The sequence below is a fragment of the Rhinopithecus bieti genome, unplaced genomic scaffold (assembly GCF_001698545.2).
Source record: "Rhinopithecus bieti isolate Rb0 unplaced genomic scaffold, ASM169854v2 scaffold_7884, whole genome shotgun sequence".
NCBI classification, from domain to species: Eukaryota; Metazoa; Chordata; class Mammalia; order Primates; family Cercopithecidae; genus Rhinopithecus; species Rhinopithecus bieti.
In genome coordinates, this window is record NW_016806331.1 from 4,697,001 (window position 1) to 4,720,732 (window position 23,732).

At 38.5% G+C, this 23,732-nt stretch overlaps 1 protein-coding gene across 1 annotated transcript in view; it reads right to left on the reverse strand.

The window, feature by feature from the left end:
* The window catches only part of TMTC1 (transmembrane O-mannosyltransferase targeting cadherins 1), a 291,686-nt gene that overhangs the window by 35,872 nt on the left and 232,082 nt on the right, over window positions 1-23,732 (reverse strand). Inside the window, 1 exon segment of the mRNA XM_017875607.1 lies at window positions 2,185-2,293. Coding sequence (XP_017731096.1) covers window positions 2,185-2,293 — 109 coding nt within the window.

Sequence of the window (23,732 nt, forward strand, 5' to 3'; positions counted from 1 at the left end):
TCAGCTGAGTGTAGGAAAGAGCTTTTTGGCATGAGACTGACCCGCAGCCACAATCCATGTGGGCCGTGCATGGGGACAGATGGTGGCAATGAAGGACAGGTCGCTTGACTAAGGGGATGGCTTCACTGCAGGTTACACATTGACCAAGGTTTGTCAATACTGATTTCATACACTCCGAGTGTTTGAAATGCCAGGATGCTGTTAAATAAAGTTGTGCAACCAAGAAATGAATTCATTTGCTACTAAAAAAATGTTAAGCTAGGTGGGTTTTTCTCTAACAGTTTGTGCCTTGCTTGCACATCCGATGCACTCTTTTGTGACTAAATAGTTCAAAACTTAAAGATAGGATATTGAAAGTCAGAGGGGAAGGCAGTCCTGAGTTATGCCCAACAGCTGCTCCCTCGTGTTCATGCTCAAATCAATTGCCCAAAGGGGCAGAAAACAGAACTCTTCAATCTTTCAGTTACATTCTTAGATCTCACAGCATTTTACATTCACATGTAGAATAGGAAAGTGCTACAAGATGGAACCTTTGTATGTAAGAAAAGATAATGATCCTAGTCATCATTTGTTTTTCTTAACAATTGTTCACAACTTTAACTATGCAAAATGCAATAACTTGATAGCAATTTGCCATTGCAGTTCACAAAAGATGAAATTTATCAAGTAATCGATTTTAAATAAGTCATCTGATACTTCTTACACATAACTAAGGAAAAAGTATACATTAAACTTCCAACTGCTACAAAATTTGTTAATAGGCTGAATGCAAAGATACTACAGAAGGAACTAAAATAAAGTTCAACATCATTAAACATCTTGATCGTTTTAAAAATGAGCTTAGATGATTAAAACACATAGCCATTCTCATAGAGTCTCATAAATATTCTAATGGTGGCAGAAAGCCCATAAGCAAATAAATGTGTTTTAGATGGTGATAAATACTATAGGGAAAGTAAGGCAGGACACGGTGGTAGAGAACATCATGGGCAGGGGAAGGTTGCTATTTACAAAGGGTCATCTCAGAAGACCTCTCTGATATAGTAACATTTAGTCAGAAACCAGCATGACACACAAAGCAAGCAGCCAGTCAGAGGCAGGGGGAGGGGCTCATGAAAAGGAAGCGGCTGGGGTGAGGTGAGACAAAGTAATATTGATGCAGCCAGTCCCTGTGTCTGTTTCAACACAAGCCAAGGGCAGCTAAGGACTGCCAGTGTATAGCACAGACCACATCCATGACCATTTTAGCTCACACAATGTACTAAGGCATGCATTAAAATCATCCAACACAGACAGAGGTTTTTAATCTAAAGCCCACCTATCCTACAGGGAGAAAGACCAAAAAAACTAGGTTTATATTCTCTGTCACTTAAATATTCATAGAATGTCCTAATTTTGCTTCTTGCTGGAGACTCCAAAACTTTTTGATGCAAATTGCTCCCTACAAAACTGACATATAGTAGCAAATCACTTATTACCCTTAAGCCAATTGAATGCTGCTGGGCATGTTGCAGAGATGTTGAGTTTGAGTTTTAAAGATAATCTGGCAATTTTATGGTAGCAGAATCTACCATCTATCACGGGCACCATGTGTGTCAACAAAACTGTATCATCATTTTATAGAGAAGACAATTTATATCTGTTTCTCCATAGCAGGGGTTATGCATCTAAGACTCTGAAAACTGGTATCAAATCATTCAGACACGACTGAAAAGAAGGAGGGGATTAAAACACATCTGTTTTATGCCATAAAAAGTGTTCTCTTAGGAGCCTGTCTCAGGAGTCTCTATAATATTCTAACTGATGTTAAAACAGAATTTGTAGGACTATCAAATGGCTCCATACTGAGCTCAGAGATCTTAGAGCACTAGCAATTCCTCAGAAAAATATTACAAATAAGTAGTAATAAAAACAGCAAATATCACATATTTTCTTGATAGATTCTGTACCAAAGTGATAGAGAATATATCAATGGCAAATAATGGACCATCTTTGTGTAAAGGCCACCTACACTACACAGAGAGTAGAAAATTAGGCTTGTAATTTCTGTCCAAAAGAAACTGACATAGAGATTGGTTGTCCAATATGGGTTTACAAATTAAATCATTAGTGCAAAAATCTGTGTAACATTAATTTATACATGTAACAATAACATTGAAAAAAACAACTGTGTGAAACAATTACCTGCTCAGCCAATAACGAAGCTAAGCTTGAATATGCATCTGCAAACTCTGGACCATATTTAATGGAATCCTTCAGTAAGGTGATAGCTTCTTCCTTTTTCTCCTGGGACCTATAGAAAATAACGAAGGGGTGGGGGAGAACATCTTTTAATAACACTTTGTTTCAATCTCTAAATAACACTTTGTTTCAATCTCTAGATTGATTAGACTCTAAAAATCTCATTTCTTTTAGCAAAGGTTAGCTGATTCACTCTGGATTTTATTGTAAATGAATTAAACTACATCATCTTAAGGTGTTAACAGTTTCTTTCTGTCTCTGAATTCTCCATGGAAAGAGATGTAAAGATGTAAATTACGCTTCAGGTTATCCACTTTTTTCTACCTTCTATTTCCTGCTGTGTACTCTTCGAGAGTTATAGTCAATATTTTGCAGGTTTGTTAATGAGAAACTTTGATCTTCAGAGGAACAATGTGGGGCACATTGTCTGGGTGGCATGAGAGCCAATTTACAATGATGTGAAGATATGTGGGTCCCTGTAGTACTGGTCACACCACTGCAGGCTGAACTCCTAAGGGTGGCTATACCTTCCAGTAACAAACCAGGCCAAACTGCCAATGTTAAACTTTGGTTTTATATCTAAGAGAGAAAAGATTCCATAAATAATTTATGAAATTAGAGACTACTGTGACCACCGGCTGGTAAAGAATAATGAGACATTTCATCATCATATTTTTACTGAAAATTGAGGCTAATTCTGACTTCTTCATTTGGTTCTTCTCCCAGTGATGACAATTCCTTTTAAAGAGGATTCAAGGCCCAAAAGTCATCACCATTTTCTTGGGTAAAAGTTCTCTTTCCTGTTAAATCCAATGAGGAGACATTGGGTCATGCTGATATCAACGTCTTTGGGGTCAAAAATGTACAGTATTCGAAGTGATCAAGTTTGCTATTAATACAGTTCCACAGACACTGGTCTCTCGTTAAGTGCTAGACATTGTGATTGTGCAATGAAGAAGAGAATCCTTTGCACTATAGCAAGGACACAGCCTAAAGGTCCTCTCCTCTTTAACAGTTACCAATATAGAATTGTGTGCTTATGTTTTTACTGTGCATTGATTTAGCAATGACTATGTGCCATATACCCTCATATCTTTTCACATAACATTATTAATGTATTTCTCACAACAATCACATATGGTAAGTATTATCGTTCTATTATTATATTCATTTTTCTAATGAGAAATTTTCAATTCAGGGAAGTCAAGTGACTCATCTATGTTTATATAATCAGTCTCCTGAGTGCTCTTCCATCATACCACATCTGCTGATTCTAACTTCTTAGAAATCCACCCCTAATGACCTTTCTGCTCAAAGTATGATTCATAGACCAGTTTCAACAACATCACCTGGGAGCCTGTGAGAAATGCAGAATATCTCAGGCCCCATTCAGACCTACTGAATCTGATCCTACAGTTTCAAAAGATTCCCAGGTGATCTGTATGCACGCTGCGATTTCAGCAGAACTGTCCCATGAGGTATCAAAGGCAGCCGACAGTAGCTCCTGATACAATCCCCTCCATCCCCTATGCCCCACCCCTACAGCTCCAGTTTCTGAGGATGAAGTTACATAGAGGGAAAACTAATATTCACTCCATAAGTTTGAGTTCTTAAGTGTTAGAAGCAGCTTGTTACATAAGGCAATTTCAACTAGCAGGGAGTTTCCTATCATAGACCTTGGGGAAGAAAACCGCCATGCTTCCAACATAGACCTTGGATTTAACAATGCAATGAAGCAAATATTTATCATTATTGATTATATGTCAAGCACTTAGCTGTTTCTTGAGTGGTGGTGGTCCATACTATCCTCTCCTTATTAGGGTCTATCTAACTCCTAATGGGCTCTCGTTCTGCAAAGTCCCCTCCTTGAGAAAAGGTATAACACCAGTGTCCTTAAGTGGACTGTCCTTGGGATGGCTTTCAAGTTGCATGGTCATAATTAATTTGTATTACAGCTCTCTTAGTGCTTTATTATTGATCCACTCATTTCATGGACAAACATTTAAAGAGTACCCGTAAGACTCCATGGAAGTCCACTACATACACTCAAGTTTCTATTCTAAATATACCTTCATGTAATTCTTCCATTGGCACATGTTTTTTAAATGAAATGTATTTTTGTATCCCACTAATTTGTCTATTATTTTATGGTTAGCAGAACTCTTCCTCTAAAAATGCATGAATCTTTAATAACATTAATTTGGAAATCCTCTCAAAGTCCAAAGGAAGATATGGACTTTGAAAACTAAGGCTGAAAATTAAGTCTCTTGGGACATAATTTAGCTTAGATATTCTTCAAATCAGCAGAGAAAAAAAAGAAAACTCAATTATCTTCATAGCAATGATTTAATGGTTTTCATTTGTCATGGCTCACATCAGTTAGAATGAAAACTTAGACCTTTTACATATGAACTCAGCAAGACGACCACTCAATACAGTCTATGAACCTAAATGCTTAAGGTTGTCCATGAGCATTCATGTGGCACAATGGAAAGATTATCATCAAAGTTATTCACCAAGAACCCAGATTCTTGATAAAAAAACATCATTCTCTAAAAATCCTGTGAGAGACCAACAGATTTAAAAAAAAAAACACTTCATCATGTAATTAATTTAGTATATGAGTATTACAAGATGCAAAGACTCTGGCAGAGAGGACATTTCTTTTTGGCTGTGTACTCCTGGATGATTCTCCTTTTGCTCGGGAGCCACTGAGTGTTGTTAAGCACCAACGGGTCAGGCTAACAGACGTTACATGCCACCTTGAGAGATATTTTTAAATTCTTTTTAAAGAAAGCCCAATAAGTTGATAAGTGGTGATTTGTTTTTGTTTCTAAAAGGGAGAGGAATGAAGAGAATATTTCTTCTATAGTCTCTCTTGCTCACCCGTTTATGGAATAGGTGTGGCTTTGACATAATAACTTAGAGAAGATAATTCATCTAAATAAAACCTTCCTTGGTTATATAGTAATGTGATTACTATGTGAGATTGAAACTTCATTTCAAACTGTTTCTGATGTTAATAGCATCCCTTTTTCATATCTGTATTATAGCACATGTTTCTCTGATAATTATCCCATATTAAAAATCAGTCCTACAATACTATTGGATTCTTGCAGACTTACTCAGCACCTTACTCAGTTTTGCTTGCTAATGCCTTGGTTCACACATCTGCTTTTAGTTCTCTCATTCTTCTCCTTTTATTATGTGCAGACAACCGAAAGAACTTTTTCTAGACCACTGCTTTCAGCACATTGCCATATATAAAATTCTTTATTAATGTCCAACTACCTACAGATAGACTCTTAGACTAAAACCCTCTACAATATGGTTCTGACCAACATTCCAAACATACCCAGGTACCCACCACTCCAGTGAAACTGGGTTGCCTTTGGCATCCATTCTGCAGTAACTAACAATGACCTACTCCATTGATAATCTTCACTGCACCTTAAAATCACTGGGTATGCTTTAAAAAAGACTTTACTGCTCTGAGGCTTGGCCTCTTAATAGGATGCCCTCCACATGAATATGACAATCACCCAGATTTGAGAATTATGGATAGAATCCAACCTCAATTTACAGTAGTAGAGACTGAGATTCAGAGAGCTTTTGTGATTTGCCCTGCTCCTAAGCAAAAAGAAGGGACTAGCCCTAGGTCTTCTGTCTCTCAGCCTGGTGTTCTTGCCGTACCACTTCACAAATGGCTTTTCCCTCCTTCCTATTCAACTCTGGTTCCCAGTGACACCTTCCCTGACTTGCCCAGCTCAAAGGTCCTAAAAACACATAACAAAATTAAGAACATATGTATACATATATATGACCTTTCTGATATTTCAGCTTTTTTTTTTTTTTTTCTATCATCATAGGAAAAATACGGTAGGAAATTGCTACCTAGAAGCCCCATTCTGACCTCTGTATTTTTCTTCTCCAAGACCCTAGTGAAGTACATGCGGGAAACCCTATTGCTGCCTCTTGGGAGGGGGGTCCAGTTCCATCTAACAGTGAATGTGCCATGCAGACAAGTTTTTTAAGCTGCATGTTTCGCAATAGTTGTTTCCTGAACATTTAGTCTCTGCCAAGGACCATGCTAAGTAATTTACTCTAATTCTCATGAAGCATTATAAATTTGGCATAATTAGCTCCCTTTCAAAGATTTAGACAAAAATACCAACCACCATCACCCCAAATTAATAAAAAACTAAGGTTTAGAGAGCTCAAGTGATTTGTCCCCATTCACACAGCTTCAATAACACCTGGACTCTAATTTAGAACTTCAAATCTAGACTGTTCCATTGAGGCCACACTTGGCATTTCTGCGTTCACTCACTGAAATGTTATACAATTCCTCTGTGACCACTGGGTCTTAAGTTCCTTCATAGGTGGGACCTACATCTTACTAATCTTACCTTTTTTCCCCCTGTTCCAGAGACTAGAAAAGTGACTTGTGCAGAGAAGAAATTCAGTAATTGCTGTGTTAGTTTTTCTTTTTTTTCCAAAAAACCCCCATAGTTTTACTATTTATTTCTAGATCTTTGTAAATCTCCTCAAACAAGTTTTCTGATATTTGAATAAAATTTGACAAAAGGTGACAATATGATTCCCCATGTTTCATTTTTGTTTCCACAGTTCTTTAAGTATTATAGATGTGATCCTAAGGAAGGCAGAAGCAGCACAAGCCTAACTTAGAATCATAAGAAAATCAGAAGCACAGCATCCACATGTTGAAAATCTGTTACTTACCAAGCACACTGCTGAGCCGCCTATCCACCTTATCACTACATGGTAGTTAAAAGCACAGACTCAAAAACCAGAAGGACTGGCTTCTGACTCTACATCTAACACTTACTAGCTGTGTTTCCTTAGGCAAATTATCTGACCCCCATGCGTCTCTGGCACACGGTAGGTACTGCTCATGTTTTGGCTTTTATTATTAACTCATTTAATGTTTTAAAAATCACCCATTGAAACCTATCTCCTCTATTCTTTTCTTAATTTTTAAAACCAAGGAGAATGTGGTGTTTTGATACAGTCTCTCCTAAATAATATCTTTCCACATTTTAAACTATTCATAAAAGTTTAGGTTACACATAAGAGTAATTTTCTTTGTGTCTGATACCACAATAAATTTTTATTTGTTTATTTGTTTGTTTTTGTGAGACCGAATCTTGCTCTGTCGCCAGACTGGAGTGCAGTGGCGCAATCTCGGCTCACTACAATCTCCATCTCCCGGGTTCGAGCGATTCTCCTGCCTCAGCCTCCCAAGTAGCTGGGATTATAGGTGTGTGCCACCACGCCCAGTTAACTTTTGTATTTTTAATAGAGACGGGGTGTCGCCATGTTGGCCAGGATGGTCTTGATCTCTCGACCTCGTGGTCTGTCTGCCTCGGCCTCCCAAAGTGCTAGGATTACAGGTGTGAGCCACTACGCCTAGCCCCACAATAGATTTTTAATCTAATAATCATCATATCTAAATTCATAGCATCGTATTAAATGTAATTTAGCCATTTATACAATTGACAGGTCAATTTCAAAGAGGAAAAACATTAAAATAACTTTTTTCTCTGAACTGACCAAGTCCACGGGTCATTTTTCTGAGTTATATTGAAAGCCTGGGTTAACTATCCCGTAATTGGTGAAAAATAGATAAAATCGAACATCAGTATATATCTTGTCCAATCAGGCATAGACACACTTGATTTTGGAGTCACACGAAAGAAAACTCTGAATCCTTTTAATAACTCATGTGATACTAAAGACACTAAGAGCAACAAGGACTGTCAGAGCTTCTGGTAGGGGGTTCAACCGGCACTGATGGAACAGTTAGGGATCCCTGGATAGGTAAAAAGTGCAGGTAAGCATAAAACTGCTACAGAATTCGGCAATATTATTGCCCTGCAGCATCAGGAATTTCCTTAACGGCTAAACAGTGTCACTAGCTGATGACTGATAATAATCCTCTGTGATCTGAAATATTCTGAGTTTACTTCTCCCTTAGATCAACACTTCTGAAATTCTGGTTCACAAAACTCTCCAGGTGTTTGGTAAAATGCAGAATGCCAGGACTGATAAGATTCAGCACGTCTGGGTGGGGCCCAGGAAACATTAAGATTTTAAACCTCTCAGGTGATTCTGCTTAGCATGGACGTTAGCCCATGCTTTAAGAAACTGCCCTGGTTTTGCATGCAGGATTTGCCTGATCAATTGAACCTGCATAGGAGGCTAAATAAAATAGGATGCTGAAAGCTAAAAAAACAGAATAAAGAACACTTCCCTGGGACAATCTGACCAAAAGAGAAAGGTGGCACTGGCTGGTTAATTTGCCTCATGAAAGATACTCCTGGATAGCAGGAAATGTGGCAGAATGGGGTTAGGCAGAGTAGAACTCTGGGGATATTGCAATGGGAAGAGGCAGTTTTCTCTCTCATAGGGGATCTATTGTGAATATCCTTGAATGCATATCCAAGTCTTAGCTCCTGTGTTATCCATCACAACATAAATAAAAATCTTCTAGTATTTTGCAGCAAAACTCAGCTCTCTCGTTTCCCCCAGGAGCTTCCAAAAGGCTAAAAAATTCCTGAGAATGTGTTCCTGGGACCAGTGACATCATCATTGATTTCATAACAGAAACATTAGATCTTGTTCAGAATGTGCAAATTTTGCCATTAAACACTTGTAGTTTCACAGGGAATCCGAATCCTCCCTTTGGTTACACAGCATAGGGACTGTTTTTCGTGTGTGTTAAGTAAAAACATTTGCATCATCTCACTTTCATAGCTCCATGTCAGTGACAGATATTTAGCAAAAGCAAACAAGGTTTTGCCACATTTTTCTTTTAGTAATTAAGGACTGGGTAAGTTTGTCAATTTAGAGAACTTTTTGGATTCCTGTCTAAAGTCTCATAACATATTCATTGAAACTGAAAGCAGATGCTTGCTTTGAAAAAGTATTGACATTTGGGGAAATGCCAGTAACAGAAATAAATGGATTTGGCGACCCTCTTGGTGGCAGTAAAATTCCCATTAGCCACGGTGCGAACTTGGAACGCTGGGCAGACCTTTTAATTACTATTCCTTTGTCGGGGTGTTTGTTGTTGTTGAATTCAAAACTGATGTTCCTCACAAATGAAAAAGATCATGTTTTTTTTTTTTTTTTTTTCTTTTTTCTTTTTTGGCATATTGACTTTACTAGCTCTTCTAAGAAACTGAATTGTGAAAGTCAAATGGTAAATGTCTGACTAAGATGATCTCTACAGAGCACACATTTTTCTGTGGTTCTACTATCTTTCCTGTACGGAAAGAAAAGAAAATCAGATTATATTCTGTGTAGCTTCCTTTAGATTCAAGTTTACGGAGCACACCTGGGAAATGTAATGGAAATACAGCATCTAGTTTACTAGGGGTTCGCTCTAATTTTTCTGCTTGACTTTTCACAGAAGCCACATGGAACTGTCTGGAGGACACAGATTCATATTATGTGGTTGTAAAGAATTTTTAAACAATGTTTTTGCCAGGCGCAGTGGCTCACATCTGTAATCCCAACACTTTGGGAGGCCAAGGTGGGTGGATCACCTGAGGTCAGGAGTTCAAGACCAGCCTGGCCAACATGGTGAAACCCCGTCTCTTCTAAAATACAAAAATTAGCTGGGCGTGGTGGTAGGTGCCTGTAATCCCAGCTACTCGGGAGGTTGAATTACTTGAACCCAGGAGGCAGAGGTTGCAGTGAGCTGGGATTGCACCACTGGACTCCGGCCTGGGCGACAGGATCGAAACTCCGACTAAAAAAAAAAACAAATGTCAATTCACAGTCACACTCATTAGATAGGGTGGTGCAAAAGTAGCACCGGCCTAATAGTTAACATTCAGAGAATAGGCCCTGCCACCCCCCATCCTACCCTACTCCCACCTGGAAACTGAGAAATGGTAAGATGGAAAGCTTTGACCCTATCTAGTCACAGGGCAGCAGAAATGGAGATGCAGCTCACACACACCTCACACTGGGGATGGCACAGAGTAGGTGCTGAGGAAAGGTTAGTCCTGAGTTCCTCTCCTTTGCTCCTTTGGAACGACTCTTGGTGTCTATCGTCCTCTGGATGAGGTCACTGCTCTGCACCCAGGCAGCACAACACCTGCCCCACTGCCTTCCTCTGCATCTGCAGGGCTGGTTCTGTGCATGGAGGTGGGCTGGGATAAACTAGCCCCCAGCCAGCTTCACTTCAAAGTGTATGCAAATACATATTCTAAATCCTTTAGGGATTAAGGGAAAGTGTAAAAACAATGCTTCCAGGTAGGGACCTAAAAGGGAAGGCAGCTGAGAATAACTTAATTTAGTCAGGATTCATTTACCCCATAGCTAAATGGATGCTTTGATGATGCAGTTCAATGCACGTCCCTGGGTTTAGGCTCAGGCTTATGGCTGTCTAAATCTCAGCTCTGCCCTCACCAGCTGAATGATGTGTTAGATGCTTCCTCCCTAGGAGCCCCAGTGGCCAAAGAGAAATGTGTTTATTATTAAATAATCTCTACCTCTCTAGGTTCCTGTAAGGGTGGAATAAAAGAACATGAGTGGTGTGCTTAGCAGAGTGTCTGGCACATAGAAGGAGGCAATAAATGCTAGCTCCACTTGTTCCTTTCTCCTCTCCAGCAAGATTCCAAGCTCAAATTTCTACCAGAAGCCTCACACATGGGCTTTTTTCAGCAGAGGCAGGATGCTGTTACAATGTAAGTACTTCCTCTGGAGAGAAAAGGGACTTTCAAGTTCTTCTCTGGTCTTCTTTTGCTTGTACTTCTCAGTTAAGAGACCAGAAACCTGTAGTCATAGTTAAAACCACAGATTCTTACAGCTAGATAGTTCTATGAGATTACTTGTTCTCATCCTTTGTTTTAAAGAGATGGGGGCCGGACACAACGGCTCACGCCTGTAATCCCAGCACTTCGGGAGGCTGAGGCAGATGGATCATTTGAGGTCAGGAATTCAAGACCAGCCTGGCTAACATGGTGAAACTCCGTCTCTACTAAAAATATAAAAATTAGCCAAGTATAGTGGCGCATGCCTGTGGTCCCAGCTACTCAGGAGGCTGAGGCAGGAGAATTGCTGAAACCTGGGAGGTGGAGGTTGCAGTGAGCTGAGATTGGCCCACTGCACTCCAGTCTGGGCAACAGAGCAAGATTCTGTCTCTCAAAAAAAAAAAAAAAAAAAAAAAAAAAAAGAGAAAGATGGAAACTGAGTCTCAGCAAAGTTTAAATTCCCCTGAGCTGTTCAACTGCAGGGGTAGAAAACACATTATCTACTTCTGATTCATTATTCATTTTATACCAAAGACCTGAGTTTCAAATTGAAAGTGAGAAATTATGTCCCTGGGCTGATGATAATGAATAATAGTTAAAGCTTATTTCATCTTCACTGGGTGATAGGGCCTATGTGAAGGACTTATATGCATTATTATATTTAGTACTCATGAAAGATGTAGTTACTAGTATTATTTGCACTTTATACATGAGCAGTTGGAGGCACTGCAAGATCAAATCCTTTTCCCAAGGTCACATGTAATTTTGCAGTAGAACTGAGACTCCAACTCGCTAAGCTCTCCCAGCTGCTAGTCTTGAGGAGAACACACAGGAGGTGGTAATGGGGCAGCATGGCATGAAAACACCAAACTAAGGGAATTGGGCCCTGTTTGAGGAAGGTATAAATGGGAGGGAGGTTGGCAGAATTACTAAGGAGTCACCAAGAAGGGAAGGGGCCTTACATCATGCTTCCTGGGACAGACCCTGCAGGCCACAGGCAGGGGTGGAACATGCATATTCCTCTTTCTGTCCTTCCTATTTCTCTTCCTGGCCTACACAGAGCATTTTTAGATTTAAAAGGCTTTTGATCATTCTAACAGCCTATATGCCAAATTTAATCGTTTGGGTAAAGTTGATCTCCTACTGGGCTTTAGGAAAAAAGTTCAGGCACTTGGTACCCTAAAGTAAGACAAATGTGTGCAGAAAGAAATTTTCAATGATTATCCACATTTCTCTTACTCTTTTAATTGAATCAGAGTAGTCCCAGCTACTCAGGAGGCTGAGGCAGGAGGATTGCTTCAGCCCAGGAGTTTGGACGTTTGAAGCTGTTGTGTGCCATGATCGCACCTGTGAATAGCCACTGAGCTCCAGCCTGGGCAACATAGTGAGACCCTTTCTCTCAAAAAAAAAAAAATTTCTCTTTTACCTTGAATTATTCCCAAAATTATTCCTTTTCCACCTATATCTTGAGTCATCCCAAGTCTTTCAGGAAGCACAGGAGCTCAAGGGGACAAGATAACAAAGGATTCCAGGAAAGATGGTAAGGGAGAATGGGGTGGGAAAATGATTTTCAGGACAGGGGAGACTACTGAAAACTCTTGTACTCGACAAAGCAGTCTGGCCTGTTTTATCCTCTGTTAGAAATATTTATATAAGGAAGGAAAATGGTGACATTCCAACTCCTTCAAGAGAATGTAAACAAAAACCAGGGAATTCCTCAAAGCTTGCTCCCACCCACAGCACTTCCTCGGTAGCTCTGTCTTCAGGCCTCAGCGGTGTTTACTGCAGTCATTACAAAAGGAAAAGGAAAGACTAAGAGACGATCCTTGCAAAGTACATGATGGATTTAAAACAACGCAACTTCAACTCATTAGTAATCACAGTATAAATGAGTGGAGTTGTAGTAGGGGAGAGGTACTCACAAAAATAGTTTAACCATTAGCAATCTGTTTACATACAAATAACTGCCAAATCCTGAGTAAGTACGTAGACATTTTCGTTATTTCCCAGATAACTTAATTGTGGACAGCTACTGACCATAAAATGATAAAAATGTAAATGAAACCACATATTAAATGAACTAGGAAAGTTCTCAATGTAAAACTTCAGTCCCAGTCTCTCAAATGTAACCTGGCAGGTTAGTATTTCTGATACATTGACAAATGGCCAACCTGGCTGGGGTCTGGGTTTAGACAGTATAGGAGAGGAGTGAAGAATAAGGAGGAAGTGGCAGGATTATGGAAAGCCCTGAATGCTAAGACATTTGAACTCTATGTGTATACGCAATGGATATGGAAGTGAATTTCTTAGCTGTCCCTAAATCTATAGGAAGGGTCGAAGAAGAGCAGAGGTTGGATTTGGAAGAGCAAAATAATGCATTATGATAGAAGCAATGAAATAAACAGCTTCAAAATCAGGAGATCAACAGTGTCATATCCTTCACTGCAGAGAAACTAATGGAGTAAAAGCTGGCAGAGCAGCTGCATGACTAGACAGCTGTGTGAACAGGTGGAAAGAAGCAGAAGCACCAGGCGCTAACCATGCTTCTTGCCAATGTGATCAAAAGCAAAGAGTGAGGAGAACAACTGGAGGGAGCACCTCAACTGAGAAATATTCCCTAGGGGGATTTGGGGCATGCTGAAATTGTGGACTGGGGAGAATTTGAAGACCTAAGAGATATCCTATGTATTAGTAATAGATGAGGAGAGAGATAGAATCAGGAACACATGTGGATTTTACACTAATGACCACTAATGGCTAAAACACAACACCAAATGTTCACAAGGATATGGAGCAAATGAATCTTTCCCCATTGCTGATGGAGTGAAAAATGGCACATTTATTTTGGAGAACTGTTTATTAATTGATATGGTTTGGCTGTGTCCCCACCCAAATCTCATCTTGAATTGCAGCTCCCATAATCCCCACATGTTGTGGGAGGGACCTGGTGGGAAGTAACTGGATCATGGGGGCAGGTTTTCCTCATGTTGTTGCCCTGATAGTGAATAAGTCTCATGGGATCTGATGGTTTTATAAAGTACAGTTCCCCTGCATACACTCTCTTGCCTGCCGCCGTGTAAGACGTGTCTTTACTCCTGCTTCACCTTCTGCCGTAATTGTGAGGCCTCCCCAGTCATGTGAAACTGTGAATCCATTAAACCTCTTTTTCTTCATAAATTACCCAGTCTCAGGTATGTTTTTATTAGCAATATGAGAACAGACTAATACAGTAATTTCTGAAAACATTTAAGAAACACCCACAATTCTACACCTAACTTTATATATTACATATAAATATAAAATACGTAATATAATATTCAAATATATTAAAAATTATAAAAAATCAAAAATATAAAATACTGTATCTATATATAATAATATATAATATGTATGATATATTTAAATAAATATAATACAGTAGCCGGGTGCGGTGGCCTCAAGCTGTCAATCCCAGCACGTTTTTTGGAACGGCCGAGACGGGCGGATCACGAGCGTCAAGTGAGATCGAGACCATCCTGGCGTAACACGGTAGGGAAACCACCGTCTCTACTAAAAATACGAAAAAAACCTCACCGAGCGACAAGGTGGCGGGCCACCTGTAGTCCAGCTAATGCCGGGAGGCTGAGGCAGGAGAATGGCGTTAAAACCCGGGCAGGCGGAGCTGCAGTGAGCTGAGATCCGCCACACGACACTCCAGCCTGGCGCGGCAGAGCAAGACTCCGTCTCAAAAAAAAAATAAAAAAAAAAAAAAGAAAACACTACCTAATATAATATATATACTATAAGTAACACCATATATACACTTATATATATATACAGTAATAATTAAAGATACACCCTCTATATAGTAGTATGTTATTTATATTATATATTTATATGTTAGTTACCACTATATAACATACAAATTATATCAAGATTGGGAAATGAATATTCACAACAGCTTTATTCGTAATAACCCAAACCTGTAAATGAACCAAGTATCCACCCACAGTAAATGGATAAACAAATTATATAAGATTAATTTTGATAGAATACTACTCAGCAATAAAAGCATTATGTAACAATATGGATAAGACTAAAAAATTGTGCTTAGTGAAAATATCCAGATGCTATAAATACATACCAAGTTATCGCTTTAAAATAAAGTTCTAGGCCAAACTAATTTACCGTAAAAAATAAAATAAAATCAGAACTGTGATTGTCTCAGGGGAGGTGGAAATTTACTGGAAGGAAGTATGAGAGGTCTTTCTGGGGTGGCAGAAATTGTCTGTGTTATTTTGGGAATAATTATAAGAGCACATAAAATTGTCAAAACTCATTGTACTGAACACTGAAGATTTATGCATTTTAATACACGTTAGTTATGCCTCAATTTTAAAAAAATACATAAACACAGGTATAAACACTAGCCTCATGAAGAAGGCAAGATATTAATAAGGCTTTCTTCTGTGGGAGAGCAAAATAAGCGGAAGTCTGTGAACATGCAGGAAATTTTGATATAGAAAGAAAGGAAGCTGTAATACTTCACCTTGAATGACCTGAAAATTCTAAGTAGGAGTAAGGGATGAGGTTGTCTTCTGGGTGTGTTTACAGGGCACTGAGGAGGGGAACAGAGGATGCATGCATTAGGGAAACAGGAGATATCATAAAAGACCATAAGGAATGAATTTTCAACACCTCTTACCCCTAATCATGGTTTTGTTTTCCAGGTAGGGAACCCATTCAACTCAGATTTGTATTTTTTTTCCCTCTATCATTTGATATATTGGATGACAGTCTAGAGTCCTACATTCTCTACAGGAGTGAAAATTGCTTCTTGGGGTGGGGATGGTGGTGGTGAGAAATAATCATAGACATTACAATGGTTTGTGGTCTTTCCAAGCTCAATCCTATGTAACAAATCTTATTCTTGAGTGTTTAATTGGGGAGAAAAATGATAAGAAAAAATATCTAAAAAGGTTCCTTAAAAGAGGTGAGTATAATAATGAAAAAAAAAAAAAACAAAAACCATTGAGAAATATCGGTCTCGAGGAAGCAAAATACAGGTAGTGAAGTAACTTGGGTTGGACTGGTCAGGCAGGTAAATGATGGTAAAAGCATGAAAGAGTCTAAGTTGATATCATGTGCATTACTGAATACATCAGATAAATCAGAGATAGGGTTATAAACTATGAACACAAAGATCAGAGAGAAGAGAGGTTCTAACAGTGATCAAGTGCAGGGCCGGCAAGAAAGTGGGAGTGGGAGAATAGCACCTGTCATGGAAGCTATGTTAATGCTCAGGTCTTAATAGAAGGCAACTGAGGAGAGAGACGAGCAAGGAGGTGGCAGGTCATAATCATGACCCCTCTAAAGTGTCGAAAGAGGGAATGGAGAATAGTGCCTGTCACGGAAGCTATGCTGATGCTCAGGTCTTAAAAGAAGGCAACTGAGCAGAGAGACGAGCGAGGAGGTGGCAGGTCATAATCATGACCCCTGTAAAGTGTCAGTGGGAGTGAGAGAGTGGGGAAAAGCGAAGGGAGGACAGAGGTAAGAGGTTAAGCTCAAAGAGGAACATTTCAGAGTTCAAGTGCTAGAGAACGACAAAGTCTGCATAATCAAAAAGCCAGTGGCCCGGCCATGTTGGTAAATGCCAAGGTAGAGCATAAATGGGGGACCCTGAAGGGACAGAAGCCCAGGAACTGGGTGATGGATCTACTTGCTGAAGAGGACAGCATAGTTTGGTGAGCAATGGAGAGTCACTGCCCTGGTGCTCAAGTCCCTGAGGATGATGGAAGAAGGTACAAGAAATTGTGAAATGGCAGTGATGGGGATGGTGTTATGAGATGCTGGACTGGGCTTTAAAAGAGCAGGGAGAAAGAGCTGGAGAGAAACACACATGATTTGGACAAAGATGAAGGGGAACAAGTGTAATGGGATTGGGACTAGCGGTAAGTAAAGGTGGAGGGAACAGGTCACTACCACAGGGGTGGAGAGTGGGGAGTAGAATTTCACACTAAGAAGAGGATACAAAAAATGCCCATCTGAAGCTGATATACTAATGTGGTAGTAAGGGTGTCGAAAAGTTTTCTTTATCCATGTGGCTGGCATTGTCTACTCTCTGGGGCTTCAGTTAAAAGGTGGAGAAAAACTACTGTCTTGAATGTATCAACTTCCTTTTTATGAAATAAAAGGTTGTGTGGCTAGTGCCAAAGGTGTGAGGAAATAGATCCCTAGCATTTAAAGATAATGGTTACCCTAATTTCTGTCTCCTAATATTTTTTAGATATTCAATTTTCTAAAGGATCAGACTAAAGTAAATCAAATATATGCTGTTGTCAAATTCATCTTCTATATAGTTCAATTATTGGACATTCTATTACATCTTCCTCTGAGTTTTGATTGTAAGATTTATTGTAATACCTACATAACACTCATATTCTATTATGTGAACAAAAGGTAGTTTTGGCAATAAAGGAGGTATGACATGGTTCTTCAAGAAGTTCTTTTTATATTCCATTTGAGTAATAAATACCAACAGCTATTTTAACCGAGCATTCACAGAAATATTTTTCCCATATCCTGAATTTAAATATTCTATTGTATTCTCTTGAGCCATCAGGGACTTCCGCTCTGTTCATCCATAAAAAGTTCATGCTAATCTTGCCTATTTTCTTTCTTCTTCTTCTCTCTTTTTTTTTTTTTTTTTTGACATTTTAAATTCTAAGCAAAGCCAACAAGAATTAACATAAACGAAGAAAGATGCTGGCATGGAAAGCTGCTTCTTATCAACCTCTCACACTGTAAATGTGCTGCACAGCATCATAACACAGTAGCTGCAAAGTCCAGTGAAATGGTCATAAAAGGGGCCAGATATATTTGGATAACACTCAGTGAAGTCTACTGCTATGAATGAGTCTAAAGCCGTCTGTCATACAATTCCAAGAATTCAAATGAGTTGCTATAAGATTGCTTGGATGCTCTGACAGGGTCACATCTTATTTAGAGCTTCTGGCCTAGACAAAGACTCATACTTCTTTCAAAGTCAAGGATATTAATAAACATCTGTGCTGTCCAATATAGTAGCCACAAATTACATGTGGCTGTTGAACACTTGAAATATGACTGGCCTGAGATGTGCTGTAAGTGTAAAGCACACATTGCATTCCAAAGATTTCATTTAATAAAAAAGAATGCACACCATCTCAGTAATATTTTCAATTTTTTACATTAAATATTAAAAATTATGTTTTAATATTAATCACATGCTAAAATAATAATTTGAATATATTAGGGTTCAAATAAAGTCTATTATTAAAATTTCACTTTTAAAATGTTTCAAAATATAGCTACCTAAAAAAATGTAAATTACATGTATGGCTCTCATTTCTACTGGGCAGTGGTGCTGCAGGCTGTAGCCCAGTTTTCAGCTGGGCCACAAGGAGGCAGTAGACTGTGGTGGTTACGGGCAGAAGGGACAGGGCAGATCTAGGTTCCATTCTGTGTCTCCTATTTCCTCATTAAGGGACTTTGGCATGTTACTTATTTTCTCCAAACCTTAGTTTCCTTATTAATCAAACAGGAATAATGATAGTGCTTCCTCTCAGGGATTATGAAAGATAAACTGTTCACATCTAAAGAGATAACTTGGATTCTCAGAATGAGCATTAAGTTCCAGATTATAAAGAAGGATACAATTTTTAAAAGTTAACTCAATAACTCAAAAGTTAACTCAATGGAGAAATCAATATTGTATACATCTTAAAGTGAATAAATAGTAAAACATACTAAATCAAACCAAATTTAAAGTGTTTTTATCCTCTTCTTGCTTTTGACCCATTGCTATGGCTCAGAAATGTATTAAGGTAAGCAGAACTAAAGTTCAGTTATCTAAGTGCTGTTTTCTGGGTCACCTCTCTCTGTTACTTAGCAACATAACCTCGGGGTGATGTAAATCAAATTTGCTGTTTCTTTAAGAGAGATGCAGGGTGGTCCTTTCTCCCAGAAGGCCATGCCATTAGACAATTTAATATTATGTAATGTTTGGACTGGAAAGCTATTTGGGCACATGGGTAATGGAAAGTGAACAGGAAAAGGTGTTCAAGGGCAGGGATTCAATCCTGGCTGTGCCATAGCCTGAGCCAAGGTCACAGAAAACCTCTGAACCTTGGTTTCCTCACCAGTAAAATGGTGATGAGGAAGGCAATATATCTCCTAATACATCATTTTAAAGATTAACTAATGAATATTAAAAGAACCTTATCTGTAAACTGGAAAGCATTTCAGTGTTAGCTCAGTCATATAATCCAGCAGACTGAAATAATGATAAGAGCCACTTGGCTCTATGGTGTAACAGGCAAGAGGAGGTAAACAAGGGTAACTTGTTTGGACCTCTGTTAACTTCTTAGGATCTTACTTTCTCTTCCTTCCTATTCACTGTAAAGACTCATTGGAAGGGCATCACGAAAAAAAGGCACTCAGGAAACAGCAAAGTCTTATACAAATGTAAAGCATTGTTGTTGATTTGGATCATCATCAAAAATTGATTTTACTAAAAAAGAGAGGGGAAAAAAATCCTATGTTGGTTACCCAATAACTCCTCTTACTGTGAAAAGTAGTCAGTGCCAAATTCCAAAACACATTTTTAACTCACATGTACTAATTTAAGATGTTAGCAGTGATAAGATGTGAAATGAAAAAGGAAAGTTAGAGCATCCATCTTTTGCTCAGGCCTTGGCAAAATGAAACTTATAAGAATATCTGCCATTATTTTCAAGTAGAGCCAAATTCAGCACCATATTATGATCGTAACTGTAGAATAGCATTCCTAACAAGAAATGTGATTTTGTAGCCAAGGCTTTACATTTGGCTTCTGTGGATAAAATACTCATCTGTATGATTTTTTAATGTAGCGCTATATAATCCAGGTACCCCAAAAGACATTTACAGGATTTTATATAGCCAGTACATTATTTGGGTTCTTAAAGAGGACATATACAGATGTAACAATGACTTATTAAAACACAAGTCTTTAGAACTTCACATAAAGAAATAATAAAAGTAGCAGAGTGAAATAACAACATGATAAAGATCTGTATCTAGCTATCTACAATAACTAGGTCTAATTTTTGTCATGCTGTTTGATTTGCTATTTTAAAAGAGCCTCTTAGAACAAAATATTTTTTCCACTACAGTTGTACACTTGTCTTCATTATCAGTTGTTTTCTTTTCTTGTTTTTTTTTTTTTTTTTTAATACACAATTAGTTTTAATATCACTGTTAGTAGGGATTTGGGCATGGAAAAAGACTGTTGAAAAAAGCAGAGCAGTGTATTAAGGTGGGTCAAAGAAAATTACAAATTGTAGACTTAACAATAATTCAAACCTATATTGTGCTATAAATATACAAAGAAGCAGGCCAGACACAGTGTCTCATGCCTATAATCCCAGTACTTTGGGAGGCTGAGGCAGATGGATTATTTTAGCCCAGGAGTTTGAGACCGGTCTGGGTGAAATGGCAAAATCCCATCTCTATAAAACATACAAAAAGATTAGCCAGCCATGTAGGGGCATGCCTATTGTCCCACCTACTTAAGTCTGGGAGGTAGAGGTTGCAGCGAGCCATAATCACATCACTGAACTCTAGCCTGGGCGAATGAGCAAGACTGTCTCAAATATACAGATGAAATAAAATATATGTATAAAGAAGCACACTGAATGTGTTTTATTTTCTAGTCTACAGTCTCCTCATTCTTTCAGGGGCTCCTCTTATCCCATATAGGATCAATTTATTAGTCACACAGAAAGGAATCCAATGGAAGACTTATGTTTCGGTATACTAGGATCCAAATGTTGCCAATTTATCAGCTCTAAAATTTATTCAATTTCACACCAATTGATTTTATATTTCACTGCTTCACAATCTGTAAATAGTTTAGGATTCAGTTCCATCATTCCTTTTTTTTTTTTGAAACAGAGTCTCATTCTGTCACCCAGGCAGTACAGTGGCATGATCTCAGCTCACTGTAACCTCTGCCTCTCAGGCCCAAGTGATTCTTGTGCCTCAGCTTCCCAAGCAGCAGGGACTACAGGCAGGAGTCACCAGACCCAATACTTTTTTTTTTTCTTTTTTCTTTCTTTCTTTTTTTTTTTTTTTTTTTTTTTTTTTTAATTATACTTAAGTTCTGGGATACATGTGCAGAACGTGCAGGTTTGTTAAATAGTTATATATATGCCATGGTGGTTTGCTGCACCATCAACCCATCATCTACATTAGGTATTTCTCCTAATGCTATCCCTCCCCTTGCCCCCCATCACCTGACAGGCCCCAGTGTGTGATATTCCCCTCTCTGTGTCCATGTGTTCTCATTGTTCAACTCCACTTAATGAGTGAGAAATGCGGTGTTTAGGTTTTCTGTTCCTGCGTCAGTTTGCTGAGAATGATGGGTTCTAGCTTCCATCCATCTCCCTGCAAAGGACATGAATTCCATCCTTTTTTTATGACTGCATAGTATTCCCATGGTATATATGTGCCCACATTTTCTTTATCCAGTCCTATCACTGATGGTTGTTTAGGGTTTGGGTTCCCAAGTTCTTTGCCTATTGTGACTAGTGCTGCAATAAACATATGTGTGCATGTGTCTTTACAGAATGATTTATAATCCTTTGGGTATACTCCCAGTAATGGGATTGCCTGGGTTAATGGTATTTCTGGTTCTAGATCCTTGAGGAATCAACCAACACTGTCTTCCAAACAATGTTGAACTACTTACACTCCCACCAACAGTGTAAAAGAGCATTCTTATTTTCATCACATTCTCTCCAGCATTTGTTGTTTCCCTGACCTTTTTTAATGATCACATTTCCTAACTGGCATGAGATGTGTATCTCATTGTATTTTGATTTGCATTTCTCTAAATGACCAATGATGATGAGCTTTTTTCATGTTTGTTACCACATAAATGTCTTCTTTTGAGAATGTCCCTGTTCATATCTTTGCCCACTTTTTGGATGGGGTTGTTTATTTTTTTTCTTGTAAATTTGTTTAGTTTCCTTGTAAGATGTCTGGATATTAGCCCCTTTGTCAGATGGGATAGATTGCAAAATTTTCTCCCATTCTGTAAAGGTTGTCTGTTTGTTCTGATGATAATTTCTTTTGCTGTGCAGAGCCTTTGTTTAATTATGATACATTTGTCAATTTTTGGCTTTTGTTGCCATTGCTTTTGGTGTATAGTCAATGAAGTCTTTGGCCAATGCCTATGGTCTGAGTGTATTACCTAGGTTTTTCTTCTAGCGGTTTTACGGTTTTAGGTGTTTACGTCTACATTTTTGTATAAGGGGTGGTAAGGAGGGAGTTCCTCATTTCGTTCTGCATGTGGCCAGTCAGTTTTCCCCCCAACACATTTATTAAATAGGGAATCCTTTCCCTATTGCTGTTTTTGTCAGGTTTGTCAAGATCAGATGGTTATAGATGGTGTGGTGGTTTTTTTACTTATGAAGGCCTTTGTTCTGTTCCATTGGTCTATATGTCTGTTTGTGGTGCCAGTACCATGTTGTTTTGTTACTGTACCTTATACGTATAGTTTGAAGTCAGGTAAGCAATGATGCCTCCATCTTTGTCCCTTTTGCTTAGGATTGTCATTGGTTGATATGGGTCTTTTTTGGTTCCATATGAATTTAAAAGTAGTTTTCTTTTTTCTAATTCTGCAAAGAAAGTCCAATGGTAGCTTGATGGGAAATAGCATTTAATCTGTAAATAAATTTACTTTGGGCAGATGGCATTTTCACAATATTGATTCTTCCTAACCATGAGCATGGAATGTTCTTCCATTTGTTTGTGCCCTCTCTTATTTCTGTGAGCAGTGGTTTTTGTAGTTCTCTTGAAGAGGTCCTTCACATTCCCTTGTAAGTGTATTCCCTAGGTTTTTATTCTCTTTGTAGCAATTGTGAATGGGAGTTTACTCATGATTTGGCTCTCTGTTTGTCTATCACTGAATAAAGAAACAGGAATGCCCCTTGGTGATTTTTTGCATGTTGAATTTTGTAATCCTGAGACTCTGCTGAATTGCTTATCAGCCTTAAGGGAGTTTTTGGCTGAGACAAATGGGATTTTTTAAATATACAATCATGTCATCTGCAACAGACAGAATTTAAACTCCTCTCTTCTATTTGAACACACTTATTTCTTCTCTTGTCTGATTGCCCTGGCCAGAACTTCCAGCATTGTGTTGAATAGAAGTAGTGAGAGAGGGCTATTAAATAGGAGTGGTGGAGAAAGGGCATCCTGTCTTGTGCTGTTTCCAAAGGGAAATGCTTCCAGCTTTTTGCCCATTCGGTATGATATTGGACTGTGTGTTGTCATAAACAGCTCTTATTATTTTGAGATAACGTTCCATCAATACACTAGTTCCATTAATTTGTGATAACATTCCATCAATACATTGAGTGTTTTTAAGGCCATTAAGGGGTGTTGAATTTTATTGAAGGACTTTTCTGCAAGCTATTTGAGATAATCATGTGTTTTTTGTAATTGGTTTTATTTATGTGATGGATACTTTATTGATTTGCATACTTGAACCAGCCTGCATCTCCCCAGGGATGAATCGACTTGATCATGGCCTAAAGATTTTTAATGTGCTGCTGGATTCAGTTTGGCATATTTTATTGAGAGTTTTCTCATGCCGATGTTCTCAGGAATATTGGCCTAAAATTTTCTTTTTTTGTTGTG